Genomic DNA, 20,473 nt, shown 5'->3' with positions numbered 1-20,473 from the left:
TGCTCTCTGACTGTTTTCCCTTCCCCCCCCCCTACAGAAAACATGTCTGCTAAATCTTTCCAGTACAGCATATGATAAATAATTGCCAAACTAAGACATTTAACAGGAATTATTTAAGACAAAGATCATGAAACTAACTTGACAACATTTAAACTAAAGTCAGATGTGACCTGCAGTTGAATCCTTTCAGAGCATCCACATTGAATTCTGACCATTTTGATGAATTATTATTTTATTTTATCTTTATAATGCCTCGTTGATGTAAAAAGAAGAATGTTAGCCCCTTCTCTACCTGTAATCTCAGGCACTTATTGTATGTTTTATGCTGCCCCCTACAGGTCAAAGTACCCAGGTTGATAACTTTTGTGCATGCTTGTGTGCCACATCTGCAACCTCTCTTCAAAGTTGCTCTCCCACACTCCCTTTTCATTTGTAGAAAAAGTGAGTTTACAGAAATCCCCAAAGTCAGTGTAAACTGTGTCAACCACGAAAACCAGCCTAATTTATAATACACTTAGATTATGCCTGCTACATCTATGGGACTGAAAATGGATAGAGGATTTGAGTTATTGAAGTATTTTGAAAAGTGTCTTTACAAAAATATTACTTATAGGTACGAAGTACTTTGAGGTTTGCACAACCTCAATGTTAACTGTTAACCAAAATATTGTGATTAGGAAAGAAGAGCCCAAAAGAAACATGTTTCTTGTTGTATTACATTTTCAGATGCAATTCTTTCTGACATGTTATTGAAGTATTTTGAAAAGTGTCTTTACAAAAATGTCATGAGTCGTTTTACGGCCTGGGGAGGAAGCTTTAAATTACGTTCTTGTTCTGCAGGGTAATACACTCGAGCTGAAAGACTTCTATCAAATACACTATCAAATACTGTTCATTCGATAATGTTGTTTGCTTGTGCCGTATTTTAAGCATCCATCAGCAGAAGTTTAATAATACTTAATAATAAAAGCTTCATCACGACCTTTGAACAGCTTTTACATTTCTAAGAAGCTGCTGAGATTTGAAATCACATCCTCTGACTTCCTCAAATCTTTAAGTATTTCAAATAGAGGTTGAAGAGAGCAACACTGGTGATGCTGTTAAAGAGAAACATGATTATTCACGTTATCGTCTGTGGTGCCCCACCCTGTCTGTCAAACATGATGGGACAAAAGCAATAATAAAAAGTATAATATGTCCTACACATTCCATTCATCTTATGCATATACTTCCTGTCTTCTGTTTCTTAGGTTATTAGTGTGAAAAAAATATATATATATTGTTTCGATGAGCAAAAGCACGGATCACTAAGTTGACATGATACTTGTTCAAATATGAGGCCCTTGTCGTTGGAATCTGAAGTGTGATTATAATTGTCTGTGTGAATTAATTTGATGTCACTTGTTTTGGCTCTAAATATTCAAGCCAAACAACTTAAAAAAGATAAATAAAAGATAGATAAATACTTTATTCTTCCCATTGGGGAGATTCATGAGTGTCCCATATCTCACTAGCTAAAAACAGAGAAAAAATAATTTCAAACTGCATAGATATTAACAGATGATTAAAATACAAAAAGTTGTTGTAGTCCTAAATACTTCTTATAATGACAAGAATCCCCAGGGTGTTAGGGAGAGAAACAAGAGAAAGGCAGACAGTGACAGTTACAGCTACAGCTACAGTCATGAGCTGCTATCATTGGCCTGTGTGTTAAAAAGCAAAATGGCTATGGGGACAAAGGATCTCCTGAACTTCTCAGTCCTGCAGCGCAGCACCTATAAAAAGTAAACAAAAGTAGAGTTTGAGAAGTGCAACAACTGTGCATTATTTAGTCATTTTCACTTATCACGAGAGTGAAACCACTACACCCTATTACATCATGTTCACAGAAAGTAAGGACAAATAAAAAGCAGAATTGCGTTTCTGTCAAAGGGCTGAACCTGTGGTATAGTTTTGAATTCTTGATTTCAATCTATGTTATGGATTGAGAGGTGTTCTTATAAAATATCTTATGAGATGCTGGAACTTCAGTTTTTGTTTCTCACCCCACAGCTTCGTCCCAAAACTTTTTTGGTCCCGAAATGTATTTATTTTGTAAATTTCATCTTTACATGAAATGATCATATAATTACGTGTTCTTGCTTTGTTTTTGTGTAGTGGTTTAATTATTATTATTATTTTTTTAATGCTGAAATAAACTTCATTTCTATTAAGTGAGAAACAGTGAAGCTTGGGGTCTATTTTAAATGTTCCTTTGGTAGATAGTACTTGATTTAGTGCCCTTTGGGGTTCCCTTTCATTGGATTAAAAGAATATGTATTTCTTACAGAAGTGAAGTAGCTATCATACTATAAAAGAAGGTCATCTTTAACAGGGTTTGGACTGGTGCACAATGAGGCACTCATGAGGTTACTGGAAAGAACCACGTGACTAAGATAAGACACTATATGAGAAGGAAACTTCCACAGAGGGTTTTTGTTTGTAATTGAAGACACTTCAAAATGGTGTCTAAAACTTCTATAACTTCAAAAAAAATTTCATGGAGAAATGTGAGGCATTCCCAGAGACAAGTGAAAAGTCAGTTTCTTTACTTTTTCAGTAAATTTTTTGGCTATTTCAATAAACATCAAGGATTTTAAAAAAAGAATAAAAAGCCTTATACATATTAACCAAAGCAGATTTTTAATTTGTTTATTTAACAATGTCAAATACACTCTCTTGGGGCTAGACGATGTTGTGGAGTGACACAAAGGATTTGGTCCAGGACTTCATTAAGATGAGAGTGTTTCTACTTCTTGGAGAAAACTTTGTTGGGATATGTGCTGGATGGAAAGAAGTGGTGTGAGTGCGATGGTAAGATTGAACAGGCACTGTGCATCACAGAACCATACATATCAAATCAGTTTATTGTAACATGCTATAGTTCATTTCCATACGGTAATAAGCTAAATCCATCAACAAACTCCAAATGTGTACTTTGACTGTTTTGTCCCAGCTTTAAACATCATCTTCCAATATTTATTCTATTTTTGTGCTTTAGAGGGAAACCGAATGTTTTATATTATCAATCAAAATAAGTTGTACGATGAAGTGATGATCTTAGTACAAGTAAAACTGTCACACATAAGTAAACTGCACCTTCAAAAGTAACAAAAAAAGGAAACATATATCTTTCTGTGTCTCTCTGCATGTCTGTGTGTAACTTTAATAAGAGGCATTAGGGGAATTAAAACCTTGGGTGACACCCCTGTTAGCGCATTCTGGTCAGCTACCTCCAGAAAGGTAAGGTCCCATAATGCAATCACTAGTTTTACCAACAAATCCCTTAAGTCTGTCAGTGACATGAAGGGACCTACTGTAAAAGTGAAAGTAGGGACAGAGGTCATCAGACCAATGTCATCATCAATATGTCTTTGTCCTGATTGTCTTCCTGTTTCCTTCACTTGCATCCTTACCTTGCATCTTAGCTCCTCCTGGTTAGGAATTTAAAGCTAGATGAGAAGTAGAGGCACATGGACGGAGGATGCAAATTTGCCATGTGAGAAAATCTTATACAGTAGTTTACATTACTCCACTTTTAGGACCCATCGGTCTGTGATTATGCATACAGCCAAAGCCGTCAGAACACTATTAGAGAACAGGATTGGAGATACATTTCTTCAAGTCTTCAGTCTAAAATCTTACATGTTGTCAGTTTGTTATTTTATAGTAATTTATAATATTATTACAAAAATACTGCTTTAAAAATTATGGAAGAGGATTAGGGCCACTGAAAAAAAAAAGAATTCTTTCTTTAATCTCAGTGTTATGAGATTAATGTCAGAATTCAGACTTTTTTTTCGGAGCCAGAATCCTAAAAAAAAAGTCAGAACCAAAAAAAATTGTTTATAGTGGCCCTAATCCTCTTCCCTAAAAAATCACCTTACTTCTTGATATAATATGTATATTCTTATGTCTATAGTTTGCACAACATGCTACCGGTACAGTCACCGTAATGCTCAATGGTCAGAACGAAGAGCCATTCAGTCCTAATAGGTAAGCAGCCATATTGAATGTATTATGAACTAGTCAATGATAAGAAAACAAAATGAACACATTGATTTGTTTAAAACAACGAAGCCATCAAATGACTTAAATTATTCATACTCATATTAGCTCAAGTCCCAAAATGTTTTGTTTCTCAGTCCTTGACTTTTTGTACATTTTGTCCTTAATTGACATATCTAAATGTTGCTCTTTTGCTTTTGCTTAGTGTCCTCGGAAGTGTTGAAATTCCAAATCTTCAAGCTGGCAGGGTGACCAAAGTCAACGTTTATGTTATTACTGACGAGAATTAGTATGATTTCATTCTAAATAGTTGGCACATTTTTGCCACATTTGTTTTTTTCTAACCGTTTCATTCATATTTCCATTTTAGTTGTCATTTTTTGCCGTAGCTTACATGTTGTATGTTTGTTTAAAACAATGAATTACGTGATTAGAATAAAAAATAGGGAACCAGATATAAACCAATTGTTGTGCTGTGTCCTTCTTGCTTTTATTTTGTTCAGGGGTCAGTGTAACAAACAATCAATCAAGGATTTGTGCAGTAGCCTGAACGAGAGACAAATTCGATGTTTTTGCTGTGAAGTGACAAAGTAAGCTCACCACAGCCTATAATTAATGTTGTACTATGCTAAGGAAGTCACAAAACGTCCATGTTAATTTCTCTTGTTTGTTTCTTTCACTGTAGATCACAACTTAAGAAGTGCATAGCAGAAAACCCACCATGTGGAGCCTGCTGGGCAGGGCTTCGGGACTCAAAGTCTAATGACACCATCAGACAAGACACAACCTAAAGCAACTTAATATCAGAATCAGACTTTATTAATCCAAAGGGGAAATTCTGCAATATAAAACTCATTTAAATCTGTTTAGGTTTCTTTTCAGTCCTTGCTTGGTCATTAATGAACTACAACATGTTTTGCTGATTAAGTTTCCAGTTTCCCCTAAAATGTCTAAAAAGGCTTCATATGTTAAGTTACGAATCACATTTATCAGCATTTCCTTTATTTTTTATTTTTTACAAAAATGAGATGGTTCAGATGAATGTATCATTTAAAAAACAAAAACATCTTTACAGCAAAAAATCATATTGCTTTCAGATTTTGTTCAACTGATGCTCTCATTCTTATTGTGTGATAATATTTGAAATACGTGGAATTGAATGTATTTATTTAATTAGGACAATGCAATGTAACATAGTTTTGATACAGAGCATGAAACTGATGTGCTGCACAGAGAATCATAGCTAATGATAATTTCCAACTCTTGTCCATCCCTCGTTGGGCCTTAAACAACGTTTGTTATTGAATTGAAATCAGTTGTTGGAAATTATAAGAAATCTGCATATATTGATTAACTGGGTGTAATCTAACAAAACAATAATCAGAGAAAGAAAATGAAAGCAGGCTGTCACAGTCACAGTGAACAGCAGAGAGTGAGAGGGTTCGAGTGAGCAGTCTGGGTGCATTAACTATCTCTCTGCAAAAGCAAAAAATAAAATATTGGAACAATATAAAAGTCAAACACAAAAGCAGTTTATTGACCAGAAAAGTGCAACACCTTTGTTTATGCAGTCAGTTTTACTTTGCATGTGTGTCCCTCCTCTGGTGTGTTATGTAAAGAGGTCATCAAGGTCCTAGAAAATTCCACATTCTACAAGATCCTTCTTTATGTTAATGATTAACCTATAATAAAATAATGTGATATCTCTTTTATTGTTTTTGCTCTGTACACATATCATGTGTGATATAAAATGTAACTCTTGGGATACAATACTGAAGTCCCACTTTTGAGGACCCCACTGTCTTTTTAGCTTGTTTCCATCAGTGACCCTTATACGAACCCTTCACAGGAAACCTCTTCTATCAGGATAAAAAACGTGCTTTCTGCCTTTCTGTCTCATTTGTTTTCAAAATAAACACAATTTCAAGTTTGTGCTCTATTAGCCTGCCCATGGCGACCCTTAGCTGACCCAACGATAGGCAAAAGGTGTGTTTGACATTTTCCCATTAAAATAATTTAACGATATTCTTGAATCAAAAAAATAGGATTGTTAGTTTTACTGAAACATTTTGATGAAAATAATACCCTCATCATCCATATAGGGAAGTTAATACTTATTCAAGCAAGTGTTGGGATTTGTTTAGACAAATTTGGTTATCAGTAAAATTGCAATATCAATCCTCCTGGTTTGATAGTTAATGGTCCCCAGTGTGTTTTGTCACAGAGTAGTAATGAATCAATAAATCTTATCATAAAAAGTGATAAAGTTTGGCAGAGTTTGGACTTTTGCATCACAAGGCAGACCGTGAAAAGAAGACTTCCACAGAGCTTTATTTTATACAAGAAGCTTTAAAATGGTTTCTAAAAAGGCTTTGGCCATCGGGGTTATTGTCACTGTCGTGGTTGTCGTGGTTATTGTTGTTCCTTCGGTACTTCTGACTCAAAAAGCTGAGTTCAGGGAAACATTCATGAAGAAGTGTTTGGAGTTTCCAGAGGAAGAACACATGTAAGTCTCTGTATTTCAGTTTGTTGACACTATTTTGTTGATGAAATTGACTACGGTAATTATTTACATTTATTTTTCAGCTGTGAAACTATTTGGACTAACTTTGAACTGGCCTACGTAGGAAAGGAGAAATGTAACTTCTCTGACCAAAACTATGATCAACTCTTGGCTGAGACCCCCTTCAAGCATCCATGTGGCAAAGTAAACATATGATCAGCCTTAATCACATTAATTAAAGCAGATTCTTATGTGTATACATATTTACCAACGTCACATCAACTCTTCTGGTATTAGACGATGTTCTGGAGCAAAACGAAGGATTTGGTCCATAAGTTCACCAAGAAGAGAGATTGCTTCTTCACCTTGGAGGACACTTTGTTGGGATATGTGCTGAATGGACTGAGCTGGTGTGGGGAAAAGGGAAACAATGGTAAGATTCATGAGTCACAGTGTATGGCATATAGCCTTAAAAATGGAAACAGATTGGTGTAGCAGCTAAAAAGACAAAAACTTGCATGCATCAACCCCACACGAATACATGGATAAATACATCATTCATCCAAATGTTTAAAGCCAATCTTTACACAAGAACTGTATTGTCTCCTCCATTGATTGTGTAGTCTACTATTGTATTGTGTGATAAACCAGGCGTAAATATTCACATTTGGCTCCAACACGCTTTCAAGTAATAAGCTGCAGATATTGCACAGGAACACGACAGTGCAAATTGGCCAGTTTATATTTAAATGTATTAAAACGTAAATGTACTTGACACCAACATAGCCTACATATATTGAGTCTCTCACAGCCAATTTTTGTATAAAATAAAAAAAAAATAAAAAAAACAAGCTACAGAAATGGCTAAAACATTATGCTAACTGTTATCTAACGGTTAGTAAGTTAATGACGAAGCTATCATAGCTTTACAACGAGGTGAGACAAGATTACTGTTCAAAAAATCCGTACAAAAGTCACAAAACTGTTTGATATTAAATTCATAGACTGTCCTCAACTTACCACGAAGATAAAAAGCACTTAAACCAAGAAAAAACGAAATTACTGTGTCGTATTTTTGCGGAGCATAATTTACAAATCACGTTACCATGGGGACAACTTACAGCTGAGACCGGCAACAATTAACAGGGCTCACCACTCAAGTCTGCAGGGGCTCCACCAGAGGGCGCTCATGTTAAACACAACATAAGCTACCAGTCCCAGTGAAAAACTTAACAAGAACCTGACAAGAACACATCAGTATTGTCATTAAAATATCAAAATACCTGCAAATATGGGCCAAAAATGTCAAATGATGGCAGTTTTAATAATTAGCTCAGCTACATGCTTCTGACAAAGTGAACTGTGACTCTAAATTGTGAAAAAGTAACATTCATCAATGTGTTCTTTGTGTGTTCATGTCTTTGTTAATCCAGAAACATTCACTGAGAATTGTGAGGACTGCCTGCCCAACCCTGTTAGCTCATTCTGGAAAATAGCCTCAACCAGGGTAAGTATCCAGAAGCAAAATCAATAGTTTGAACCAAAAATACACTGATTTGGTTAGTGACATGTATGACGGTGTGTGTGTGTGTGTGTGTGTAGTTTGCACAATATACCTGTGAGGGAGCATCAGTAATGCTTGATGGTGAGAGAAAAGAGCCATATGATTCTAACAGGTGAGCTGCACTATACTCAACATGTGTACCCCCCCCCCCCACCCTTCAGTGAAAAAAATAAAATAAAGTTTCTCCGCTCTTTACTCGAACATTAAGCTGCTTCATGTGAGAGCTCTGATTTGATGTATTGGATGTTGCTTTTTTGATTTTACTTTTAGTTTCTTTGGAGGTGTAGAGGTTCCAAATCTTCAACCACCCAGAGTAAAGAACCTCACTGTGGTTCTGGTCACTGAGGAGATTAGGTACGCGTTCATTTCTTTAAAGCAGTTGTTTGCCTTCATGCTGTAGAGTATAATTGTATAACTGTCTGGATGTCCTGTAAAGTTTTTGCTTGGCATTTAATAGGTGTATAGTTATCAGTCCAGTTTCTTTTTTTCAGGGCCTGTACCTGTGATTCCCTCGGGACTTTAAGGAAGGACCTGGATCAAAGAATAGGTTGTGCCTGCAAAGCAGTGACTAAGTACGTACGAATAATAAGACATTGTCCAATACTGCTGGTGTTAAAAAGACATCATGTTATTTTGTGTATTCATTCAGTACATCTCTTGTTTCACTGTAGATCACGTGTGGAGACGTGTATAGAAGACAACACGCCATGTGGAGCCTGCTGGTGAAGGCCTAAATGTCAAACTACAATGTTAGCCAAAAACAATATGAAGCAGCTTAAAAGAAATGTAATTAAATCCTTTTTTCATTCCTACATCATTTATTAAAGTGCAATTATATGTCTTGTAGATTCAGTTTTTGGGGGTTCACGATCCATGTATGTCTCAAAATCTTTTTAAAATATATATTTCTCTTTCTTTTCTTATAAATCATTCTTGCTTTGACTGTTCAACTGATGATCGCACTTCTGATTTTGTGGCATTGAAATATTTAAATTAAAGTGTCTTATGAAATTGATTGTCATTGATGAAAATTAGGAAAAAAAGATCATTGTGTTGCTTTACCTTATGCGGCTGATTGGCAGCAAAAGTTCCCCCAATCAAGTCACTTCAAGTTCTTCACTTTTTCCAGTGGTCCAGCCTTGACAGTGGTCGTGGCAGAGCTCGCCAGGGGCATCGTAGTGGGGTGGAAAGTGGGACTGACTACCCAGGGCCCCAGTGGGGAGGGGGGCCCTTCATGGGCCTGAAATAAAAATGTATTTCTTATTTAGCTCTTTTTCTCTAAATTATAACCGCAATAAGATCACTAAAATTGTCTGAATCAATAAACAAACATTCAGAATTCCTTTCTGGAAAAAACGTGAAGTCTGTCTCAAAGGCCCCCCTCCCCCCTTCTGAATGCGTAGAATGGTTTAGTCCGCCCCGCACCTCTCGGCTGAATTTAAAAGAGTGAGAGATGTGGCAAGCTGCAGATTAAACCAGATTAAGCCAAGAATATCGTTTTGTTCAATTTGTGTTTCATGCATAAATTCATCATATGAATCCCCTTCATCGATACGACTTCATATGACCCTATTTTAAAAACCAAGAGTCCACTTTGGAGCGATATTTAAAGTCTTTCCCAGCAAGCTAACGTAACATATTTGATATCAACATATTCTTTGTAAACTATATCAACAACTGATATCAATGTTGTCGCGCTAGCATCAAAACTGAGTCCGCTACTTCTGCCCAAAAAACAATATTTTGAACGTCAGGTGAGACAAATGATAATGCAGTGTAAGAAGAATTAAAGTGAAGTCAGAACAGAAAAGAACTATTATAGACTCATTTTAAAGTCATGGTAGAATCTAATTCAGATTTATTGTATGTTTACATTTTATCATTAATGCACGTAGAATCTTTTATTCAATAAGCTAACCAATAAGATCACTTAGACAATAAAAGCCTTTACAACATTAACTAGGCTATAGCAAGTTAATAAGTCAAATAATGCTGCTGGAAATGCTTCAAATGTCTGAAAGGTGCAAATATTACAAAGTTTAAATAATTTTTAAATTATGAGGAAATATTACAGTGACTATTTATCTTCTATTTTCAGGGAGTAAAACAAAGTATAATTCTTTTTATGGGTCATTTGTGTGATGGTCATAGAAATCTTTTCACGGGGCCCGGAGTTCCTATCGGCGTCCCTGTAGCTCGCTGTCCCGTGGGAGGGATGTAAGAGGTAGCCTTTGTGTGATTGAAAGTAAAATACATGGAGCTGAAACTACCTTTTGTAAGTCAACAGCAGAGGCTTCCAGTATTCATCCTGCCTGTGCTTCCTGAGGAGTGTCTGGTGCTACACACTGAAGAAGGCCACCCATGAGGCGCTGGTGACTTGGTGGTCACAGGGCTGTCATCCATCAATCCAGTCCAACACAGGACTGACATCCATCAATCCAGTCCAACACAGGGCTGACATCCATCAATCCAGTCCAACACAGGACTGACATCCATCAATCCGGTCCAACACAGGACTGTCATCCATCAATCCGGTCCAACACAGGGCTGACATCCATCAATCCAGTCCAACACAGGACTGTCATCCATCAATCCAGTCCAACACAGGGCTGACATCCATCCATCATCTCTACTGCTTGTCCCGTTTCGGGGTCAAAGGGGGGCTGGAGCCAATCCCAGCTGTCATTGGGTTTACATCCTGGTCGCCAGTCTATCATTCCAGTCATGGGGCTGACATAAAGAGACACACATCCATGTTTACACTCACACCTATGGGCACCTTAGAGTCAGCATGAGCATGTCTTTGGACTGCACCCATGTGTGCCACACAGAAATGTGTGATCACATTATGTGATTTATTTTTGTGTATTGTGTATATTTCAATATTTAAATGTGTAATTGGGAGCATTAGTTCTGTTACTTTGTGTAAAATCTCATTTAGAGTGTAGTTCCAATTTTTGCCACAAGGAGGCGTAACCTTCAGGTGAGACAGCTTAGTCTGCTCGGCAGACCTCGTCTTCAGACTGACAGAAGCGAGGAAAGGAAACACACTACATTGCTTTGTCTCATTATTTCCCTGTTATTTACAGGTGAGTAAATTTCACAAATCACATACATGTGGTCCATAGTATATTCTTCTGTAACATGTAGAAGCTAACACCATCCTTAAGTGTGTGTCAGGATGTGTTTTAAATGTGTTTTGAAGGTTTTAAGGTACTTTAGCTATGATGCTCATGAGCACTAGCTTAGCTCATCGCCACGTTCATATATGTATGAACGTGGCCACTGTATGTCGGTCATGGGTTGTCCCTAGCTCCCATGTTGTTTAGTAAAGCTCCTGCATATCTCTTAAAGTAACTGTGAGTTCATGAAGACTGTTCGTTTTCATATTTTGTACTTATTTTCTTGTAAAATGTGTAACGCTTACTCCGCTAGCTTTGCAGTTTCTCTATGGGATTTCCCATGTTATTTGTTAGCATAATGCTAAGCGAGGATTGATCTCCTCGCTTAGTTCCTCTCCAAGTTTTACACATAACTCTTGGCCTACTTTGCATTCAAGGAGTCATGCTGCACACATGTCCTCCTGCTGTCATTATCTAAAACGGTCACTACCTTAATGAGAGGATGAAGTTAACAGCTGCATTACATTATGTTCAGGGATAATGATTAACCTAAATGTTTCTGTTAAAGATTGGAATAGAAAAATAACACATATATGTATAATTAATATCAATATGCAGTGATAAATAATATCTAAACTGACATATTTGAAAATATTATTTGGTTTTTGTTTGGTTTCTTTTCCTTTATTCTTTTTTAATGTCCGTGTTTTTCAAGGTACTATATACAAAATAAAGTTATTATTATTTGTTTCAGATTTGCAGATCCCAGCTGGAGAAGTGCAAACATGAAATACCTGCTGATGGAGTCTGTGAATGTCAAGAGTTACTTAAAATGTGATTTGACTGACTCAGTTGTGATCGCACAATAAAAATAATTTGAGCAAAAATGAAAGCAGCCTCTGGTTTAATATGAAAAGGTCAAAACGCAATGAAGTGATGTTTAGTTTAAAAATCTTGAAAGGTAATCCTAATGATACATTTATTTTCAGTGCTATGTCTGTAATGATTCAATGAGTATTGTAGGCACTTATCTCAAACCCCACAGCCTTACTAGCTCCTTGAGTTACTTCTATTCCACATGAGTTTCCAGACACATTTTACTCAGTTTGTTGTCTTAGTTATGTGTCCAACTTTTGAGCACTTGTGCTTTTGTGTTTCTTTTTTGATCATTTGAAACTGGAAGCTGCTGCCTCAGTTTAGACGAGGGTGTATGAAGATAAAGAAAAACACGACATCTCTGAAAAGAAAGTACTTAAAACACACACCTACTGATGGTTTCATTCTTGTGTGTAGAACTAGAATGTCACCTCTATTATATGTGTGAAGCGAGGGCGTATGTACTTATTAAAACACACACCTACTGATGGTTTCATTCTTGTGTGTGTAGAACTAGAATGTCACCTCTATTATATGTGTGAAGCGAGGGCGTATGTACTTATTAAAACACACACCTACTGATGGTTTCATTCTTGTGTGTGTAGAACTAGAATGTCACCTCTATTATATGTGTGAAGCGAGGGCGTGTGTATGTCGACACACACAGGAACTTTAAAAGGGGAAGTGTGAACCTTTCAGTGTGAGAGTATTGCTGTGGGCAGGAAGGAAGAGGCTCAGCTTGACCACAGTCTCAACAGAGCTCCGCTCTGTCTGTCTCTCTGCAGACTGTTAACGTCTCCGGGTCGTTAAACGATTTCTTGTGTCACTATCCGAGATGTAAACTTAACTGTGCAAACTATGCAGCGCGTCGGTTTGGAAAAATATCAGAACAGTTGCATATAACCGGGATGGAGTTCTTTTTGCAGACTTTTGTTTAGTTTTCATTTTCACCGCTGCGGAGCAAAAAAGGAGGGAGGGAGACGCGTCTGTATCGGAGCATAGACTGCAGCATGATAGAATAAACACATTAGCCCGGTTCTACGATCTCCCTGCTTTGGCAGATCGTCAGCACGTTAATATCTTCACGATCTAAGATCGTTTTATCGCCCACCACTACAGGAAGCTTTAAAATGGTTTCTAAAAAGGCTTTGGCCATCGGTGGCGTTATCACCTTCGTGGTTGTCGTGGTTGTCCTCGTTCCATCGGTACTGCTGATTCCTGAAAAGTTCGAAGATACGTTCATGAGGAAGTGCTCGGAGTTTAAAGAGAAAAAAGAAATGTAAGTCTCTTTGAATTTTTAGTCTACTTGAATTAACATCTGGGTTGAGTAAAAACATATTGTTTGCTATCATATTTATAATATATAAAAAAAGTGTAAACAACTTTTCCTGTACTAAGTAATAACATTTATTTTTCAGCTGTGAAAAAGCACTGGCTCTGTTCAAAGAAGCCTATGTAGGGAAGGACCCGAAAACTGTCACTCCAGACAAATACAACGATCTCTTTGATGAGTTCCCCTTCAAGTATCCATGCGAAAAAGTAAACATCCCTAACCACGCATCTGTCTGAGTAACATCCTTATTCTTATGAATTAAAGCAGATGTGTATACTGAACAACGGCATATCATCTCTTTTGGGGTTAGTCACTGCTGTGGAGCAAAACACGTGATTTGGTCAAGTTGGTTAAAAAAGGAAAATGCTACGTCCCCATTGTACACACTATGTTGGGATACGTGCTGGACGGTTTGTTCTGGTGTGGGGAGGAGAACAGCCCGAGTAAGTCATTAGTCATAGTGACGTTAAGACGTAGCCTTTAAATCAGAAACAGTTCAGTGTAGTATAGTATAATATGTGACCTTTACAAATGTGCTTTTGAATCTAGTTGTGATCATTTATATTGTGTTGGTTTATTTGTGTCTTCTGTAAAGCACACTAAGTATACATTTCTATGTAAAGTGCGATACAAATGAACTTGAATTGAATTGAATACAGATAAAAAGACACTTTGTCATTCCTGATATCGCTCACAGTCAGTTGTATCTTTTTAAAGTCTAAACTCTGTAAACTATCACACAAACACTTATTGTCTTTTATTCTAGAAACTTTCACTGATTTCTCTCAGTGTACGAAGCCCAAAATCAACCCTTCTAATTCATTTTGGACAACGGCCTCCATCAGGGTAAGTACCCAGCGAGAAAGTACTCGTTTTTCATCACTTACATTAATTCAGTCAGTGACATGTACAAAAACAGAAACACTTTGCCTCAAGGGAACTAGATATAGTTCAATCAGGAGAGACAAGTAAACTAACTAATGATTTATTACAATAACATGGAAATGTGACTTGACAGAAATACTTTGGCGCTTGGACTCTATGGGTAGGGTGATGTGTTTGGAGAATGACAATTCTGAGCATCGACAGAATAAATCCCCCCCATGGAGTCCAGACCCTGGTGGTGGTGAAGCTGATGACTTGATGAGACCGGATGGGTGACGAATTGATGGATGATGAGTCTGTGAAGACTGGCGGTGATGGAGAGGTGGAGGGGCGCTCGAAACATCAGCATGAAGGAACTAATGCACAGAAAGAATCATATTTAAAAGGGGAGCAGAACAATGATAGGTTGAAAATCAGGGAGGAACGCCATGTGATTGGTTAGATGAGTACCGCTGACGAGACAGCCGATTACCCATTGACAGGCCAAAAATGACAGCTCGAGAGTGACAGCGGAAACATGAGTGAGTGTTCAAAAAGCGATGAATGAGAGATATACCCGATCATGAAGGCAGTTATAGTCTTCCTGATTGAACTTACTTGTTCTTAATTTCTCAAACACTTTTCTGTCAAATGCCTGTGTCTTTAAAACACAACTGAGCCTAGCTGCAGAAACCTGACAGATAATGAAGTATGATTGGTTGATTAATTGGTTGGTTGATGGATGGATGGATGGATGGATGGATGGATGGATAGATCAACCATTGTATGAAATAAATAATTAATAACTTGTTCTTATGTCTGCTGTAGTATGCACAATATGCCTGTAAAGAAGTCAAAGTGCTGCTGAATGGAGATGTGAAAGAACCATACGATATTAACAGGTAGGCAGCAGCTCTACACTTGAAATGTGGACAGATTTATGAACCCCTCGATGATAACCAAAAATGCTGTGATGTTTGACATGACACCTAAGCTGACATATTTGAAAATATTATTGTCACAAGTAATGTCTTCCCTCCAAGTGTCTGCAAACCCCCCCCCCCCCTAGAGTATGGAGAGCACATTTGTATTGTATAATAAAGTGCTATACAAATAAAGTCTGATTGATTGATTGAGATGAAAAAGACAAAGTATTACAAAGTTTTAAAATATCTCAGCCCTTTACTTGTACTTTTAAATGCTGCCTGATGTAACGGCCCCTGTTAACCTGACTTGTTTTATTCTTTCTCAATGTTTCTCTTATGTCATTAGTTACTTGGCAGAATCTGAGGTACCATATCTTGAACATCCCAGAGTGACGAAACTGGCTGTTATTATGGCTGTTAAGAAGAAAGGGTACGATTTCATTTTTATTTCTTATGGCAGACTTTTGCCACATCGCTTTGAAACTAAATAGGCCTGTTTTTTTGCTGTAGTTGTCATCAGTTGACTTAAAATATATACAAAGACAAATTGGTAAACATAATAAACCATATGCTGTTCTGTGTCCTCCCTGCATTTCTTTTATTTAGGAGACCGGGATGCGACGACAAATCCCTCAAGGAATTAAAAAAGGAGCTGAAACAAAAACAAATCGGTTACGATTGCAAGGAAGTGCTCAGGTAAGTTCACTGAAGATCACGAGTAACATCGTTCTATGCTGAGGTTGTCACATATCGATCATGTTTATTCCTTTTGTGCTTTGTATTGCTGTTATCTGTTTTTAGAAGCTGTGAGCTCTTTTAGTATCATCACATCTTTGGTCCTTTTGGTCTCAGCTCGTGTTGTTGGGTTCTTGTGTTGCCTGCGTTCTTTTTGTGGGTGTCTTATGATGGTCGGGTTAAATGTGTTTGTTGGGTCTATTGTTGTGTGGGTTCTTATGCTGTTGGGTTGTTTCTTTGTTGTTCTGTATTATGTTGTATTGTCTATATTCTTGCTGTTGTTTATGTTTGTCTGTGTTTGGTTTCTTTTCCTTTATTCTTTTTTCATGTCCGTGTTTTTCAAGGTGTTATATAAATAAAGTTTTTATTCTTTGCTTCATTGCAGATCCCAGGTGGAGAGAATATTAAATACCTGCTGATGGAGTCTGTAAATGTCAAGAGTTACTTAAAATGTGATTTGACTGACTCAGTTGTGATCGCACAATAAAAATAATTTGAGCAAAAATGAAAGCAGTCTCTGGTTTAATATGAAAAGGTCAAAACGCAATGAAGTGATGTTTAGTTAAGAAATCTTGAAAGGTAATCCTAATGATTAAAACACACACCTACTGATGGTTTCATTGTTGTGTGTGTAGAACTAGAATGTCCACACACACACACACACACACACACACACACACACACACACACACACACACACACACACACACACACACACACACACACACACACACAGGAACTTTAAGAGGGGGAGTGTGGACCTTTCAGTGTGTGAGTACTGCTGTGGGCAGGAAGGAGGAGGCTCAGCCGCTGAGCAGTCTTTACCTCCTCTTTCCTTTCCAGTGACTTGCTGCTGTGTCACTCGTACCGTAATCAGTGTGTGTCTGTGCTGGGAAGGAACGTTTTTTTAAATCACTGTACCGACCATGAACAAAAACATGCTAATCATAGTCTTTAGCATTTTTAAGACAATAACAAGGTCCTAAAGTCAATTTACTACTCTGGACTTTCACTTACACAGAATAGAAACCATAATCAGACTGATAAATGAAACGTTTCCGTAAGTATCCATCAGTTCACTAAAGGGTTAATGCTAACAGGCTAAATGATGTGTGTTTCTTCTGCCTACATAACCAAGAATAATGATAAAGCTCTGTTTCATGCACAGAATGGCTAGCATGCAGCATTTTTTAAGCTGACTGTAGAACAATACACCTGTGATAAAGTCTGAATGTGTACTAAAATAGTTCATTTAGGGACTTTAAATTGTTATGAGGAATGCAGACAGACCCACAATAGGCCTGCAGTTGTGTTATCAAGGGTTTTTTCTTAAGAAGCCAAATGTTATTGTGGTGACATGGTGATAACAGATTACCCCGACAAACCCCCCCTGACTAAAATAAATAAATAAATAATAATAATTCTTTATTTGTAGGACACTTTACATGACAGAAAAACAACTTGCTTTACAGCAGCAGTTTAAAGGAGACAATCAGAAACACAGAAGATATAAAACTTCATGAGGACTTCTGTAAAAAACATAATACAAATAGGAAAGTTGTTATCTTATTTAAAAGTCTTGGAGAGATCATCACCTTCATTTTTTTTATCGTGGTGCAAGAGGTTGGTTTCATTTCTTTTTGGTAGGATATTCCCAGAGAGACTGAAATGGATGCAGCTTTATAAATGTAGAAATATTGAAATAGGTTTCAGTAATACATGAGTTGACTAGACAATTCATGGTTGGACTGCCTGCATAATCAGGTCAGTGACTGGAGGAGTGGCTGCAGCGTGTTTTCCCCTTTCCTTCTTCCCTGAATCAATCTCTGAGTCAACACCTTTTAGAACAGCCTGTACGAACATTGAGTAACCAAATAAACCTGCAAGATGTGTGAGTTTCCCTTTAGCCGCAGCACCTGACTTCTGATTTTTGTCTGTGCAGGTCATCTTATTGATCTTGCCTTTTTTTTAATGAATTGGCCTACGGGTTGTATTCAGTTCAGTCACTGGAAGTTTCCCACGCTAATCTGCAAAAGATGTAAAAAATGTTGATTAATACAATTCTTTACAATTGCAGTGGCTATATATGGGCTCTTTAATGAAATGTCAATGCCTTTAAGAAAAGTAAAGTTGGGGAAAACTGTATAGTATTGCCGTCACTATTTTGTTGTTGTTGTCTGTGCGGGTGCTCCGTCATCCAGGTCATGGTCAGTTCAAAACCTGAGCCAAACACAACTGGACTACGTTGAAGATCTTGAAGATGTTTCACCTCTCCTCCCTTTTCATTTGTAGAAAAAGTGAGTTTACAGAAATCCCCAAAGTCAGTGTAAACTGTGTCAACCACGAAAACCAGCCTAATTTATAATACACTTAGATTATGCCTGCTACATCTATGGGACTTACTGTGAAAAAATGGATAGAGGAGGATGTAAGTTATTGAAGTATTTTGAAAAGTGTCTTTCCAAAAATATTACTTATAGGTACGAAGTACTTTTATGTTTGCACAACCTCAATGTTAACTTTTAACCAAAATATTGTGATTAGGAAAGAAGAGCCCAAAAGAAACACATGTTTCTTTAAGTTGTATTACATTTTCAGATGCAATACTTTCTGACATGCAAACAGGCCTGTTAGTCAGCTGAACTTCACATTCAAATCTAAATCATGCTTTAGCTGCCAGGATCGCATACTTAGTATATGACTATGTTTTCAGTGAAAAGTTTATAGATACTGTTATCATAAACTTAATAAGGTAAGAATAAGGAAGTCAAACAAACTAGTCTGCAGAAACACGGACAGATGGACATTGTTGAACATGTTGCATGTTAAAGACAAGCAATCACTATCATTATTTCCCCTGTTAAATCTAAAAAAAACAAAAAACTGATAAGCGGCTCTGGTGGTCTCGTGGTTAGTTTTCGTGCACCATGTACAGAGGCTGCACTCCTCAAAGCAGACGGCCCGGGTTCAAAGTCGACCTGTGGTTCCTTTCCATCACGTTACTTCCCTCTCTTTCTGTCCCTAATTCTGTCTCTATCCACTTGTCCTATCTCTACAATAAAGGCATTAAAAAAACCTTTCACTCTGAATAGTTTTATTATGACCTTTGGACCGCTTTTATGTTCATAGCAACCTGGCACTCTTCTCTCCACTTATTCATTTTGTTTTTTAATTGTTCTTATTTTCTATCTGGTAATACAACCAACCACATACCTGTAGTGACCATGTTACCATTATCTTTTAGAGCAGTTGAAAATATTCTCTTTTGAAAATTGGTCCAGTATAGACATAATGGCTACCATTTCTAATACAATCCCCATGTAGGCCAGGAAATCAAGATAAAGATAAGATAAGATAAGATAAGATAAGATAAGATATACTTTATTCATCCCAGCAGGGAAATTTAGGTGTTCCAGCAGCCAGCATACATACAAACACAACACAACACATATATACATACAAATCCCATCCATACAAAAAACATGAGCCCACAATACATAGCCAGGATAAAAAAGTGGTATGGATAGTCCATGTGCATAAGTAGCTGTTACTCATAGATAACAGTACAAAATACTAGCTCTGCCAGTGCATAGTATGATGGATACATAAAGAATTATTATAAAAAAGCAGTCAAGTGTGCAAATATACAGTTTGATATATGCAGCTCAGGCTAAAGTTTAAAAGTGTAAATGTCTTCTGTCCTTACTTAAAGGGGTTTCGTTATAAAGTGCAATTGCAGTAGGTAAAAAAGTATTTTTAAATCTGTCCTTTTTGCAGCATAGCTGCCGTAGCCTCCCACTAAAAACACTCTTTTGTTCACACACGAGATTGTGTAAGGGATGTATGTTATTCAAGATTGGGCCAGTGATTCGTATAAGAGGCAATAATGACTTTTTCCTGTTAATGATCAACTTTTATTCTTCTAACATATTTCTATAATACTACGTCATGTTGGAGCTCTGTAATCACATGCTAACATGCTATAACCAAGATGTGAGGGCGCTAAATATCAAATTGTGAAAATATTATGATAAGAGAGAGATAAAGAGAGAGCTTTGACTTAGGCTACGGACTGAATTGCAGATAAGAAACGATAATTGAAATATAATGACGTTGTTGCTCTGTTTAACTCGACGGAGCACTGAGGGAATGCTACTTTCAAAATCATGCTAGTTTTCGAAAATTACCAACCCTGCCTTTAATATAGGACTCTGTCAATCAAAAGAGAACTTATTACTGGGATCCATTGTCATCTTGTCATTCGGCCATTCTGACATGGCAAAAACAAAAAGTCATAAATGTATGTGTTTTCTAGAAACATTCACTGAAAACTGCTCAGGACGTGATGTCTGCGAGAACTACCCTGTCTACTCATTCTGGAAAAGAGCCTGAGCTGCAGTAAGTGGCAACAACAGTTAACTTCTTTTTTTTTATTACGGTCAATACAACCGTAAAGAGCAATTCTCTTGTAGTGCTTAACATGTAAGGTTTGAAGATACAGCA

The 20,473-nt window shown here is 37.1% G+C and overlaps 2 protein-coding genes and 1 long non-coding RNA gene across 3 annotated transcripts; all 3 read left to right on the top strand.

Moving 5' to 3' along the window:
- Nucleotides 1-3,894: 3,894 nt before the first annotated feature.
- Nucleotides 3,895-5,754, top strand: LOC136177230 (uncharacterized). Its single transcript, XR_010664872.1, has 4 exons — nt 3,895-4,035; nt 4,253-4,336; nt 4,551-4,637; nt 4,733-5,754. It is a non-coding gene; the product is annotated as an uncharacterized lncRNA (long non-coding RNA).
- Nucleotides 5,755-6,322: 568 nt separating this feature from the next.
- On the top strand, nt 6,323-9,125 carry LOC110004191 (ADP-ribosyl cyclase/cyclic ADP-ribose hydrolase 1-like). The gene is made up of 8 exons (XM_065949101.1): nt 6,323-6,553; nt 6,634-6,754; nt 6,848-6,983; nt 7,984-8,057; nt 8,153-8,226; nt 8,385-8,468; nt 8,606-8,686; nt 8,786-9,125. The coding sequence occupies exons 1-8, from the start codon at nt 6,402-6,404 to the stop codon at nt 8,838-8,840; spliced, it is 777 nt and encodes a 258-aa protein (XP_065805173.1). The 5' UTR covers nt 6,323-6,401; the 3' UTR covers nt 8,841-9,125.
- Nucleotides 9,126-12,832: 3,707 nt separating this feature from the next.
- Nucleotides 12,833-16,480, top strand: LOC109976792 (ADP-ribosyl cyclase/cyclic ADP-ribose hydrolase 1-like). The gene is made up of 8 exons (XM_065949080.1): nt 12,833-13,391; nt 13,531-13,651; nt 13,756-13,888; nt 14,212-14,291; nt 15,138-15,211; nt 15,582-15,665; nt 15,842-15,931; nt 16,356-16,480. The coding sequence occupies exons 1-8, from the start codon at nt 13,243-13,245 to the stop codon at nt 16,387-16,389; spliced, it is 765 nt and encodes a 254-aa protein (XP_065805152.1). The 5' UTR covers nt 12,833-13,242; the 3' UTR covers nt 16,390-16,480.
- The last annotated feature ends 3,993 nt before the right edge of the window (nt 16,481-20,473 follow it).

This window comes from Labrus bergylta, chromosome 20 (assembly GCF_963930695.1).
Source record: "Labrus bergylta chromosome 20, fLabBer1.1, whole genome shotgun sequence".
NCBI classification, from domain to species: Eukaryota; Metazoa; Chordata; class Actinopteri; order Labriformes; family Labridae; genus Labrus; species Labrus bergylta.
The sequence above is the reverse complement of the archived record's forward strand: the minus strand, read 5'-3'. Positions and strand labels throughout refer to the sequence as shown.